This window comes from Salminus brasiliensis, chromosome 13, assembly GCF_030463535.1.
Source record: "Salminus brasiliensis chromosome 13, fSalBra1.hap2, whole genome shotgun sequence".
Lineage (NCBI taxonomy): Eukaryota > Metazoa > Chordata > Actinopteri > Characiformes > Bryconidae > Salminus > Salminus brasiliensis.
The window spans coordinates 10901893-10915216 of record NC_132890.1 but is presented as its reverse complement, the minus strand read 5'-3'; the positions used below and the strand labels follow the sequence as shown (position 1 = coordinate 10915216).

Sequence of the window (13324 nt, the reverse complement as noted above, 5' to 3'; positions counted from 1 at the left end):
TGGTAACAGTAGCTGTAGGAAAGGCTAAGGGCATGCAGTCGCCAAAACTGCACGTGTGTGTGTGTATTGTGTAACGCCTGTGTGAAACCAAGGTTACCCAGACCGACACACACACACGCACGCGCGCACGCACACGCACGCACGCACGAACACACACACACGCGCGCAGCTTCGCCAGTATCTTGAGATCCTCCCTCTTTTTTGTCTTGCTCTAATTGGCCAGCCGTTGCGGCAGCTCACATACTTTTGGACTGACGCCTCCAAACTCCTCAGGAAAATAAGCCGGAACTATGTGGGCACGATTCCCTCCTCTTCAGCTCCTCAGATCTCGGATGTCGGGTGGGCACTCGGTGTGGCTGGGGAGTGATTTTGATGGCTGATGACTCTCGCTTTGTTTTTTTTTTGTCCTCTGATGGATATCCTGACTGAGCTCGGCTTTAAGCAAACAGGAGTCCCTCAGCGGTGAGTGCTGTGGCTGGGTGGGCTGTTTGTAAACACGGTGACGGAAAAGGTGTAGCTATGTAACTTCTGCTACTGGTGGCTTTACTATTTGGGATTTTTTTTAGGGTCCAAGGTCTGGTTGGTATTTTGCAGAAGTTATTGTGTGTGTGTGTGTGTGTGTGTGTTGCGTTTCTACGCTTCTAGCTGGCCTTTTTTGTGCAAGAGAGCACGTGAGGACAAGCTCTGCGCTGCTCTCGTCGCGTGAGGGGCTTCTCTGAAAAAGACGGAGGAGAAGGAGGAGGAGGAGGAGGAGGAGGGGATGGCGCATCTTTATGGTCTCTCAAACTTGAAGCGTTAGGCTATACAGGCGTGTATAGGAGAGAGAGAGAGGTGGGGGGGGGGGGGGGTGCTCAAGTTTGACAGACTCCACTGACACATGATCGCTGCCTTTGTGTTTTTTACGGGTCGATTCTCGCAGAGATACTGACGGAAGTTTCCTAAATGACTCGAAGTTCAAAATGGATACAGCAGTTTCTGTTATGGCTTATTTTCCGCGTGGGCACTGTGCATGAGCGACCACGCGAGACTGTGAGCGACCAAGCAGCCTGTATTTGTGCTGGCGGTGCAGATGAGCTTAACTGGCACTTTCCCCTCTCCTCCAGCAACAACAAGAAGAAGAAGAAGAAAAAAACCCCAAACATATCTTCATGGGTGTCGTGGGAGTCATGTGCGGTCTTTCCACTTAGACCCAGACTCCTGAACGTTAGAGGTCTCTCAGAGGAGACCGGTCAAACTGGCTGTATTGATCTATCTGACTGTAGCAGTTGGGTGCTCTACACACTGTATCCTACAGTATTTTGGACAGTGACACAGTATGTATGTATGAAGAGCTTCAGCAAAAAAAACATTGGAATGAACAGCCATTATCACCGGCTCGCTTGGAATTTGGAAGTTTATTGATAAGCAGTTTCCTGGCCGGGTGTGACCTGTTCTTTCGTTATTTCATGGTAAATTAAGGAGATAAAAGGTCTGGGGTTGATTCCAAGTGCTAAATTTGCATTTGGTAGCAAGCTGTTCAGGGGAACTCTCAATATGCCGACTACAAGGCCCCAACCCCAACCCCAACCCCCAAACCAGCTAATCAGACACAGAAATGTATATGAGCGCAAATGATCAGTTTGGTGAATTCTTCCTTTGGTGAAGGAAAAAAAAAAAAACATTTTACAGCATCTAGTCAAATCAAAAACCCTTTCATTAAGGTAGGCAAGACTGATGGAAGAAGTTAAAACAATTCTGCCCAGTTCTGAAACAAGCTGCTTTGGACAGATGACCTCCATGAAGATCTCCATGAGCATGGAGAAGGAAAGGAAGAGTTCAGGATCCAAAGCTTCCCACATCATCTGTCAAACATGGTGGAGGCACTGTTAATGGCATGACTGTGAACTGAGTCACTGGTGTTCATTGATGTGACCGCTGATAGAAGTAGCAGGAGGAATTCTGAAGTTTATAGAGCTGTACTTTATGATGAGTAACAGCTAATGGAGGCTAGAGGTGCTAATGTCCTAACGCTACAGTTTTGTGGGGCAGTTTTGAGTCTGTACAGTTTCAATTTATCCATTGTAATTGGCTCAGTCTTCAATTCACGGGAAGGTTTTGGTACTTCTGGGGTGACTGGCTGATATTCTGGCTCAAAATCACTCTTCACAACAACAGTGCGGTGTTCAGAGTCACATACTGCTGGTTTTAAGTCTGCTGGTTCTACATCAACAGGTTTTTTTTTTTTTATTGAGGACTTGTTGTCTTCATGCCTGCTTGTTAGTTTGATAACTATATTTTAAGTGTTTCTGAACACATCTATTATCAGCTAGAGACCTTACAGGTGTGCTAACCCTGCATCTTAATCATGCCCTTAACAATGCAGTAAAATAAGGCAGTCGTGTTTCAGGGTGGCAAAGTGTTTTCTAATGTAGATGATTAATCACAAATACGAGCAAACCCTTACATTTTATAGGCCTGTTGGGACAATCACTACTTTGCCTGTATATTTTCTAAATATTTTCATGAAGAACCATAATGAAGACCTGAATAGCAAACAGATAAGAGAACTTGTGCATATATCTAAAATACATAATACAATATCACTCTGGAATATTGATCACATCTAAACATCTGTCCAGTGTGTGTGTGTTTATATAGGACAATCTTGGATCTCTTGACTTGTGTATTGTCTTGTCATGCTTTGCGTGGTGTATGTTGAAGCTTAAGCTTAGCTGAAGTGAGTGAATCGTTTCACTGTCTGTCTGCATATATTTAGAATGACAAAAAGGTGTACGTGTACAGTAGAAATATGGTGGATGTCGCTGCGGTGATTTGCATTTGGTCATTTGCTTACCATTTGATAAAAGAAGTCCATGCGCACAGACACTAGTAGATAAATGAAGTTGGTTTAATCCTGATAAAAAAAATGGATTGTGCATAAGCATTCATGTTAGTGCATCTAATATGCAGCTATGGAGCATGCAAATGATTGTTCCCTAGTATTAGCCATTGTAATTGTTTAAAGTTAGGACTACCCCTTTTTAAAAGTCATGTTTCCATGGGGTTTTTTTATACTGCTTACTTCCTTTTTAACTTTTTGTGTTTTTGAAGGTTTTATAATGCTTGAAACCATCTTAAGCAAAACTGTTTTTGTAACTTCTTGATTTTCAAATAAAGTATTTGAATTATCTTTTTTTATTTCTCCCAATAGGTCTCCTATGGCATGACAAAATCATCTCAAATACAGGATATGATGAACAGCAAACGGGGGCAAAATTTCCTGGATCCTCTAGCTCAAGGCAAGATAGCTAGGCTAGAGGGTACTGTGGGGACAATGGTACCTCCAGGGCTTCCCAAAGCAGACAACCTGCCTCAATTCTCCCAGGACAAGTCCTTACCCTACAGACGGACCTACATATCTTGCTCTCTCAGTGGACAAGAGGCTTTAGATCTTCCCTCAGTGTGGAGCCCCTCTAGGACGTATGTGAGAAGTGGTGAGAGCCCAGGTGTTCATTCTTCAGCCACAGAAGGGTCAATTACACATCAGGTCTTTTACCGGCCTGATAATGTGGCATTCCCTGTGGAAAGTGGCTCCCCCACATCACCAGAGGAGCTGTCAGCAAAGCAGAAGCTTGCCTACTATAACAGGAACAAGCACAGCCCCAGCACTGCAGGAGTAGTCTCTCCTGTTGCTTTTAGGAAGCTTCCTACAGGGTGCTCAAGCTTATCCCCATCGTCGGGTGAAAGCCCAGTTGGACTTGCAATTCCAAAACCAGTGTATGGACACAGCCCCTGCTTCGCTGACCTAAAGCGCACAGTTGGCCAGAACTATGCTGTGGAACGTGGGCTACAAAGGGTGCCCCCTCAAATGTTTGAGGATGACTGGGCAGCACATTATGGTCACTGGGCTTATCTCCAAAAAATGGAGCAGGAAGCAATGATGCAGCAGAGAATGATGCCATTCGAGCACTGTGGAGAGAGGGTACCGTTAAAAGACGTAACCCCGCAGGGGTACCATGCTCTTAGCCCAAGCAGGCCTAGAAGGTCTGCTTTTACTGAGCTGAACCACAGCAGCTATATATATAACCCAGCTCACTCTTTTGTCCCTGCTTCTGCAGACCAGTGCCAGCGTTTCCAGATGCACCCGCAGATGCATAAGGACGTGGCTTCTTTGTACAAAGCACCGACTAGAATGCACTATGGACCTACACCTTCACAGGTTTATCAAGATCGTCCTCACATTTCCAAGTATGGAGAAATACCTCAGAATTCTTCGCTTTACTGTTCACAGAACAGCACAGAGATTTACAGACCAGAGGATCCTCATCATATAAATAAAAAGCAAACCTCAGGCCAGTGCTCGGTTCCTCAGTCTTATTATGGTGACCTCTCACATCCTTACTCTATTGTCCCATCAAGCCACCTAGCTATGAGGAATTTACCTCCTTATCCTGGTTTCAGAATGCACTTAAATACTAGTCAAATTAACCTGTTAACAGAGAGACCATGCCCCCCTCCTGTCATGCACCAGGTAGATCGACCTCTGGACTTTTCCATACGGAGAGAGCAGAATGCAGACTCCCACCGGGAGCCTCATGGACAGTTTGGAATTTCTGGGACTTTCCACCAAGCACATGTTTCAAATAATATAGGTGCTCAAAATTGCACACTTGGCTCTTCAGATCAGAGGTCCGATGTCTTTCCTTTTGTCAGTAGCCGTAATTATACAGCCTCGCCCCAATGCACTGGTGGTGTGTCCAATAAAAATCCAGATTTATGTATTTCAAACAATCCAGCAAACAGTGTTTTGATGCCTAAAAGACACAGAGAAGAAAGTGATGATAATGGCTGCGATTCTTCAGAGAAAGTTCAAAAGACGGACCACCAGAAGTCTGAAGGGGCTCAGTCGCCCTCCTCCCCTCCTATGCCAGTCATTAACAAAGTCTTTAGCCTGGCCCCTTACAAAGCCTACTTGCAAGTAGCAGGCGTTTTCTCTCCAGAAAAAGATCAGGGTAGTTCCAAACTTCAGGTTGACTCAAAACCGCTGAAAGAGGAACCAGAAATACAAAGCACAAATGCAAAAACAACTATGGGTCAAGATGACCTTAAGCTGAAAGCAGTCAAAACGCCACCACCTAGCAGTCCGGATTCAGACGATTTACAAATAGTGGAGGTCAAAAAAGAGAAAGATGACACTGCATGTAAGTTTGAAATGAATGACTGCCCCAGTCCTGCAATTAGCCATAACAGCAATGATTGGGAAGTCAAGGAAGAACCAGTTGATGCAGAACCAGCAGACTTAAAACCAGTAGACTTGGAACCACCGGATATAAAACCAGCAGTATGTGACTCTGAACACCGCATTGTTGTTGTGAAGAGTGACTTTGAGCCAGAATATCAGCCAGTCACCCCAGAAGTACCAGAACCCTCCCGTGAATTAAAGACTGAGCCCATTACAATGTATAAATTGAAAACTGTACAGACTCAAAACTGCCCCACAAAACCCATTTTGCCTCCTAAACCCCCAATTCCACCTCAGACACTGCAAGCCACCTTTTCTCTCAGTAAAATCCCTCCTCATTGCCTTAAGCTGTCCAGCTATAGTATCATTATGCCTGAAGTCCTCAAAGGTCCAGTGCCTCCAAGCCCTGAGGTTCCTCCGTCTCCTGTTGAGACCTGTTCAAGCAAGAGCAGCAGCAGACAGGCCCGACATCAGTTTATGGAGCTCCACCAGTCACTTTGCACGCTCATATCGTCCTGTGTCTCTCAAACCTCACATTGTGAGCTGAGAGACTGGTTATCAAGTTTGGACCTTGTTTCTCCTCCAGTTAAAACCCAGAAGGTATCATGCCTCCTGGGATCCAAGGCTAGGGAAGTTTGGCTGAGAGGTGAGGAGATGGTGACTGCGCTCAAGAAGGTTCTTTGCCAGCTTGAGCATTATGTCAGAAAGCACGAGTGCCCCTTCCTTCATGTGATCAGAGCAGGGGCAGTGTTCATCCCCATGCTGGTGGTGAAAGAGGTCCTGTTTCCTCACATCCAAGGGACATTCATTGACCAGGTACTTCAGGAGCATCGAGTTGAGCTGCGGCCTACCACGCTGTCAGAGGAGAGACACTTGACCCATCTCCACAGACGGGCCTTTTCTTCTAAACTCCGAAGACTACTGTCCCTCAAACACCTGCCAGATATCTATCCAGATGTTGTCAACCTCCTCTACTATACCAGTGCCTGCAGTGTCCTTGGTGAGTTGAGGATCAGTGTTCTTAGACAGGTTTAAAAACTTTAAAGAAGTTCATGAATGAAACGTTATATTCACTTAAATGAGACTAAAGGGGAAAGTTGACAGATGTGTCTGTTGTATCTATCATAGAAATGGTTCACTAACCCTGTCCCTGGGGCCGCAAGTGCTGCACATGCTTTTCTTGCTCTCCATTCAACTATTAAAGGTAATTATAGATAGATAATTACCTTTTTAGTAAGCATAACAACAAAACATGACTACACATGGAGTGCCCAGGGCTGGGATTCAGAACCAGACACCCCTTAGATTGGGCTGTTTATGGTCAAATTATAAAATTAAGTATATGCTTATATCTGAAACATCATAATAGTTGCCCCAGGATGTATTTAGAGGACCCAGAATTCATCTAGACATTTAGATACTGTAGCCATTACTATTTCTGGAGGCTCTGTGGATACAGTGCTAATATGTGGGCTGTTAATGACTCCTGAATGGGCCATGCAATGACCAGAGGCCAGTTAGCTGCATGTGTCACTTTAGTGGTACAGGAAAGGACTTTACCAAAGCCCCAGACCCACAAATAAAACGTCACATCCTCTCCCATCTAGATTCCATGCCTAATTTGTGAAATTCATTTTTATTACACTATAAATAACTTAAAGGATGTTATTTAATTTACTTTTATTAATTTATTCCCAACTCCTTTTATAGCCATGCTTGAGTTGTCACTATTTTGTTTTGAACCCCTTTTTTTCCTTTTTGTTTTTATTCATTTTCCAGATTCAGCTTCTACAGATGATGTCCAAACAGTTGCTCAGGTACAGACCTTTTTCCTCTGTTGCCACCTTCATGCTTTTCCACCACCAGCTTTTTTTTTTACTGCTTTTCATTACTTAGTAACCTCAGTATTGTCCCTGCCTGCTCAGCACTGAATCCTTTAGATTTTAGTCTCAGAGAAGACTGTTGCTGGTAAATAGCTTTCCTTTGTGTAGTGTGATCAGGATGTCTGTCAGTTTCCGACTCACGTCCTAATAAGGAAGGATGTGGCCAGTCAGCTAGGAGACTCTTAGCAGCAGTTGATAAACATTGCAGGTGTGATAAACACTGCAGGTGCGCTTTTTCACAACGGTATTGCTGTTGCACTGTTACCATCCTGGATCTGATACCACATTCTGAATGTGACATGAACTGAAAATTCTCTGGGTTAAGTCTGTCATTGACGTTGACTTTGACACCCATGTTAATCTCTTCTCATATCTTGTCGTTTTTTTTTTTTTGTTTCTTCAGCTTCCAAAGTAGTTGTTTAATAATTGATGTAGCATAATAAATAAATAAATAAATAAATAAATAAATAAATAAATGGTCTCCTGTTGAGATCAGTCCAAGCAAAACCAGCAGCAGCAGCAGACAGACCCGACATCCATTTATAGAGCAATGTTGTTGTTTTATTATTATTATTATGATTTTTAATCAAGGCACATTACTTCAAATGAGTCCATGATGTGAATGCAGACCACTCCGAATGCAGTAGTGCTGTAATCAAGACCGCTAGTGCTGAATCCGATTCGAGACTAAGACCAGGACTATGCAGTGTTTACTGTGCTTCAGGCTAAATTTATTAAAGGATGGAATCTATATCTGAAAAAAAAGAGAGCATTTTTTGCTAATATCAGCCAGATAGTATTTCCTATTGATACTGTTATATTGATGCTGTTTAGGGGTCTGCAGGTGCCCTGCTTGCCTTTGTCTGTAAACTTGTCATTAATCAGGATCTATTTCATTGTTTTAGGCTTCATGATGTGCCTCAGTTTCTTCATAAGTTCTTCATATCTCTCCATGTAAATGGCTTTCCTTGCATTTCCCGGTTCAGCCAATACTTTTTTTGATTAATTTTGATCATTTACTGCGTCTTTTCATAACCCTAGAACATTCCATTTCTGTGTATGTACACCGATCAGCCATAACATTAGCCAAATATTGAGTAGGTCCCCTTGTGCCACCACAACACCTCTGAAGGTGTCTTATGGTATTTGGCACCAAGGCTTTTGATCCAAGTTGTGTGATGGTGACAAGAGGAAAGTAGAATAACTGGAAAATTTACATAATTTACGCTTGACGTGTCAAATCCCAGCAAAAGGGATTATTTTTAAAATGGTCTCTGTGAATATGGCCTCACAGAGTCTAAGGGGAACAGGCACTAAGAGATGACTGATGACCTTGCAGTAAATAAATAAATAAATACATTTGTATGGGGAAAAAAACTTTCCTAATAATAAACGTTTCTCATGACTGAGGTTATTTTGAGGTCATGAGTTAAGGTCTTGAGTCCAACTCTCAGATTGGAATGTATATAAAATAAAAGTTTAAAAAGTAGGAGGGTCTTGCCCAACTGTCCTTGAGAAAACCGTATTTCAGGGAAGCTGTTAAGATGTTCCTGGGACTTGTCTCAAAGACGAGCACCAGCTCCTCTCTTTACACCTTAAAATGGAGTTCTTGGATCTCCAATTTATTTGCTGAATTAATAAAAACTATACATCAAGAACTCACCATACATGTGCGGTCCTTGGCAGATGCCACTGTAGATGAAGCTAATCAATGCTTTTCACTTTCTCTTTTCACTTTTTCCCATCAGTGATGTTAATGGCTAACGGTTCAGTCCAACAAATTAACGTCCTCTAGCTTTCAAAAGTCTTGAGATCTTCTGAACCATGATCTTCTACCCTTTTCCTACAGGAGTAGACCTGAACTCCAACATCAAGACAGAATGTGTGGAATGCTCTGATGATGCTGAAAGTTCTGTGAATGAGCTGGAGGTATGCTGCACATCCCCGAGGCCGCAAACACCAGATACTGTGAAGCACCTGGAGAACATCAAAGAGTCCTCTCGTCTGAAGAAGCGTAAAAAAAGCAAAGGCAGGGTGAAGAGTGCCTGCAAGAGGATGTTTTTAGAAGACAACAGTTCCTCGCCCGAGGACGAGCCTGACCAGGAATCTGCAGGCTGGTGCTTTGAAGGCTTGTTTGAGGGGGAGGCCTGGGAAAACGTCCCAGCAGACGGCAGCGACATGGCAGGTCAAATGGAGGAGGACACGGGGCAAGAGCCCGAACATTCCTGGGCACGGCCGCTGAGTTCAGATGACCTTTCGTCAGAGAGCAGTGATGTAGAGACAGAGGGGGCCTCTTGGTCGTCACATCGGACGATCAGCAGCTTCTCTAAGAGCCGCTCGGGAATGATCCTGAAGCTGAGGAAAGTTTACCACGAGAACGGGCACCAGGGCCAGGCATCACAGTACCAGAGGGTCCTGGACCACTCTGAAGCTCAGGACACACGGAGCAGAGGCAACAGGCATAAGCGACGCCATAGACAAAGGGAAGACCGAACCTCCAAACACAAGAAGCATCACAAGTTTTCCTCCAGTCTGCACAGGGCAAAGTACTGCTCCTATCTCTCTGCTCCGTACACTTCTAAACACCGGAGGAGGTGGGTGCTGCGCTCGGCCGTGCAGACCGCCAAGAAGGCCACGAGGAACATGTACCCTGACCTGGTGGGCAAAAGGATCCGCCATCTGTATGAGGAAAACGATAAGACGGAGGTGTGGTATAGGGGCGTGGTGCTGCGTATCCATGAGCCCCATGCAAACCCTCTGAAAACAGTGTTCGAGGTTAAGTACGACAGCGAGCCTGAGTGGCAGTACTACCTGGAGCTGCTTGCGGACTATAAGAAGGGGTGGCTGGAAATTGAGGACTAAAAGGTTGGGGTGTTTTTTTTTTGTTTGTTTGTTTGGTGGTGGGTGATGGTGTGACGGTTTTAAACTGGCAAGATGTTTTTCTTTTAGTTTTTTATACAGTACTTTCAGTACTTTTTAACTTGAAGTAATGATTTTAGTGAACACAGGTATTGAACCAAGAGACCTCTAGGATATTTTTCTAAGCCATTATAGTTTTTTTATTATTATTTTTTAACACGAATATATACATTTATAAAGGCTTGTTTTTAATCTTGTCAAGTCTATTTGAAGTTTCCCACAGCTGCTATATCAGTTTAAACTGTGAAGGCAACTTTTAATTATTTTTTGGTGTTTTTACATATTTTTGTTTAAAAAAAAAAAAATAAAAAAATTTGTAGCAAAAGTAAGTTTACCTATTTAAAAACTTCCGGGTGTTTCACGATCCTGGTTCACGAAGTACCAAAGGGTACACAATTAGACGTATGTTTACACAAACGTTTTATAGTGCCTGCTGTCTTACGATTTGTTACGACGTATTCAAATGTTCACGATCCCTCCACCCCCCGTTTCAGCACTTCACTCATAGCTAGTGACAATCAACATAAGTGCCTTTCTATGTTCTGTCAAATATAAGCTATGTTCAAGCATTTTATACCTACAACATGTAAGAAAAATCACATTACCAAAAAAAATGTTAGAAAGGAGGGAACATTAATACTATTTTTCAGCAAGTTCATATATTTTGAGTGCTGTTCCTTTAATCAGCCTTTGGTTGTCATTTATTTGTTCATTTGCCATGAGGTTTGCTGCTGAGGAAAAACTGACTCTGCCTTGATATAGTTTTTCCACTTGTGAATGTTTGTGTATTAAAGTTGTTCGTGGCAAATAAACCTTGTCTTCCAGACACTCCCTCAGTCAGGTTTCACTCATGACCAAGTCATGATGAAACAGGTTTAGGTTGACTTTTACAGTGATGCCAGCTCCCCCTTGTGGTTGAACTCTTCACCTTACAAACAAGTGAAGGCTCTTCCTATGAACAGGGGAAAGGGTCACAGTGTAGCAACTGCTTCTAGAACCCTGGTAGAAAAGGTTTAATTTTTTGCTACGATAGAGTGGGAAGCTCAGGACTTCCCGAGTGTAAAACTGTACACCTTTTTTGTGATTTCTATGTTGGGATTCATGCAGTGAGATCACGGTGCCTCAAGCAGTAGCAAAGTGTTAGTCAATATTTAGACAACAAATCCAAGAACATTTAGATTTTCTGAGTTACAACAATGGACCACAGTTAGGAAATCCATACAAATCTGACTAGGGGTGCCGAAACTTCTGCATATGATAGTACTTGACACTTGAAATGCACTCTGCATACATTTGCTATGCATGTAATAAGATTTGAGTACTGCACTGCATTCTGAGCTGTTATGGATTTTTTTATCATTAAAAATACTTGCATATATGACCTATACATTCATGATTTCTGTATGTGTGGATGATGACCATGACTTTATCCTAAAGCTCCCATTGGGTGCATTGCAACTTACAGTTCCATTGTTAAATGCTACTGCAATAAGGCAACAAAATGTGAAGTACCCCCCCAAACAAATCCCCATCTTGCCCATTACTACTATTAGTTACACCATTATGCAATAAGATGTATATTTCATACTTTACATAATACACCTGAGCACATTTTTACCCAAATTTAGCTCCCCAATTATCAATAAGTTAACTACCTAACCCAATCGTGACCCATGCCTCCTCTGACCGATGCGCAAGCAGTCACTGTCCCTTTTCACCAAGCAACCAACGCACTCGGGAGGAGAGCACCTGGTACCCAGCTTTGGTGCAGATTCCCGTGCCAAGCATCACCACACTAAATTGTGCCATCTCTGGCTCCAGCTGCTAACAGCAGGCTGCACGATCCAGGACTTGAATTACCGATCCTTGGGGCATAGTGGCAGTGACTGAGTGGTTTAGCTACACTCTTCAAAATACCAGAGAACAAAGGGTACTTGATCATAAGAAATACATAAATGACGTAAATAAATAAATATATCAAGTACGGTTTGTAAAGAACACAGAGGTGGTTCTTTTATGGCAGCGAGGAGAGAAACCCTTTATAGCACATATTATTACCAGTAGCAAAAAACGCTCTTCTTGTTTGCATTGTTGGATATTCTAAAAAACAGACGCAGAAATAGGGGCCAAAAGTAAACATTTGCAACATTTTGCACTTTAATATTTTTCTCCAAAACAGACAACTAATTTCTTCCACATTTTACACTATATAAGAAATCAAACATTTTAATAGCATAAAGAAAAGATATATGTAGAAAAGTATTAAAAGGTTTTTTTTTTTTTGGATGTTGTTTCAACCAAACGACAGTAGCTGCTTGTTTTTTTTGTTTGTTTTTGTTTTTTTGTTACTGTTAAACGGATAATTCAACTACCAAGAACATGATGAAACACACAGGGAGCCTTGAGAAGCGGACTGGTCTGAGAGACACAGTAACAGCCACAGTGATCTGCATGACGGAGACAGTCTAAAGACCAAATGCCTTGTCAATCTTCGCAAACCCCACTTAAAAATTCCAGTCGCCCTGGGAGAGACGATGGGACGTGAAGGCTTCACCCACATCCATACTCAAAGGATTAAATAATAATAATAAAAAAAGACACATACTTGCAAACATTGCTGTCCACTGTGCCTATCTCTCTAAACTCACGTGTAGCAGTGATGATTTTAGTAGTCGGGTTAGAATTGGATACCGGATACCTGGAAGACCCCCATGGGATGGGTTGGATGGATGGATGGGTCAAGCTTATTTTAGGCCTCGCATGTGGTTGTGGGTGAACAGTACATGTTTATTGAGAGCTGTTCTAGACTAGAAAAGCCCTCACCACGGTTGGAGGACATGGCCCTGCTGCTGGCTGCCCATTAGTGTGCAATGTTAGAGTCTTGCCCACCCCAATACTCCTGATCCAGCTCAGCATCTGTGCATCAGCCCTCTTTGAGGGTGTATTGGGGGTAGAGGAACAAAAGTTTACAGGGTGTTTAATTTCAAATACAAATCTTGATTTATTTGCCTTTAAAAAGGTAGGGCCTAGGACCAACTTCTCCCTCAGATGAGAATCAGAAGTCAGGTTCCTCTGACCACAAGCGAAAAAGCAGACACTCCATCCGTTTCAGAGTCCTGGGACAATCTCGACCACCCACCCATCACCCATACACACCCACACAGAGACATACGGATGACCTGGCACGGCTTTCCCCATCCACAGACTAAGCAAAGCTCACACAGGTCTAAAGCACAGCATGCAGGCTCATCCACAACGTCCACAACAAGGTGCCAGCAGGAAATCTTCTATATCTATAACT

At 43.1% G+C, this 13324-nt stretch overlaps 1 protein-coding gene across 2 annotated transcripts; it reads left to right on the top strand.

Annotated features, from left to right (window-relative positions):
- The first annotated feature begins 281 nt into the window (after nt 1-281).
- Nucleotides 282-9036, top strand: c13h15orf39 (chromosome 13 C15orf39 homolog). Of its 2 annotated transcripts, XM_072695556.1 has the most exons (4): nt 282-462; nt 3191-6221; nt 7001-7038; nt 8954-9036. In XM_072695556.1, the coding sequence occupies exons 2-4, from the start codon at nt 3203-3205 to the stop codon at nt 8957-8959; spliced, it is 3063 nt and encodes a 1020-aa protein (XP_072551657.1). In that variant the 5' UTR covers nt 282-462; nt 3191-3202; the 3' UTR covers nt 8960-9036. The 2 variants fall into 2 exon arrangements, with proteins under 2 accessions (XP_072551657.1, XP_072551658.1); XM_072695557.1 differs by lacking the exons at nt 7001-7038; nt 8954-9036 and adding an exon at nt 6350-6853.
- Nucleotides 9037-13324: the final 4288 nt, after the last annotated feature.

Bases quoted from the DNA above. Each gene is read 5' to 3' on its own strand.
- c13h15orf39 (XM_072695556.1), top strand. From the start codon at position 3,203: ATGACAAAATCATCTCAAATACAGGATATGATGAACAGCAAACGGGGG. The intron at 6,222-7,000 runs GTGAGTTGAGGA...TTCATTTTCCAG, and splicing joins CAGTGCCTGCAGTGTCCTTG to ATTCAGCTTCTACAGATGAT.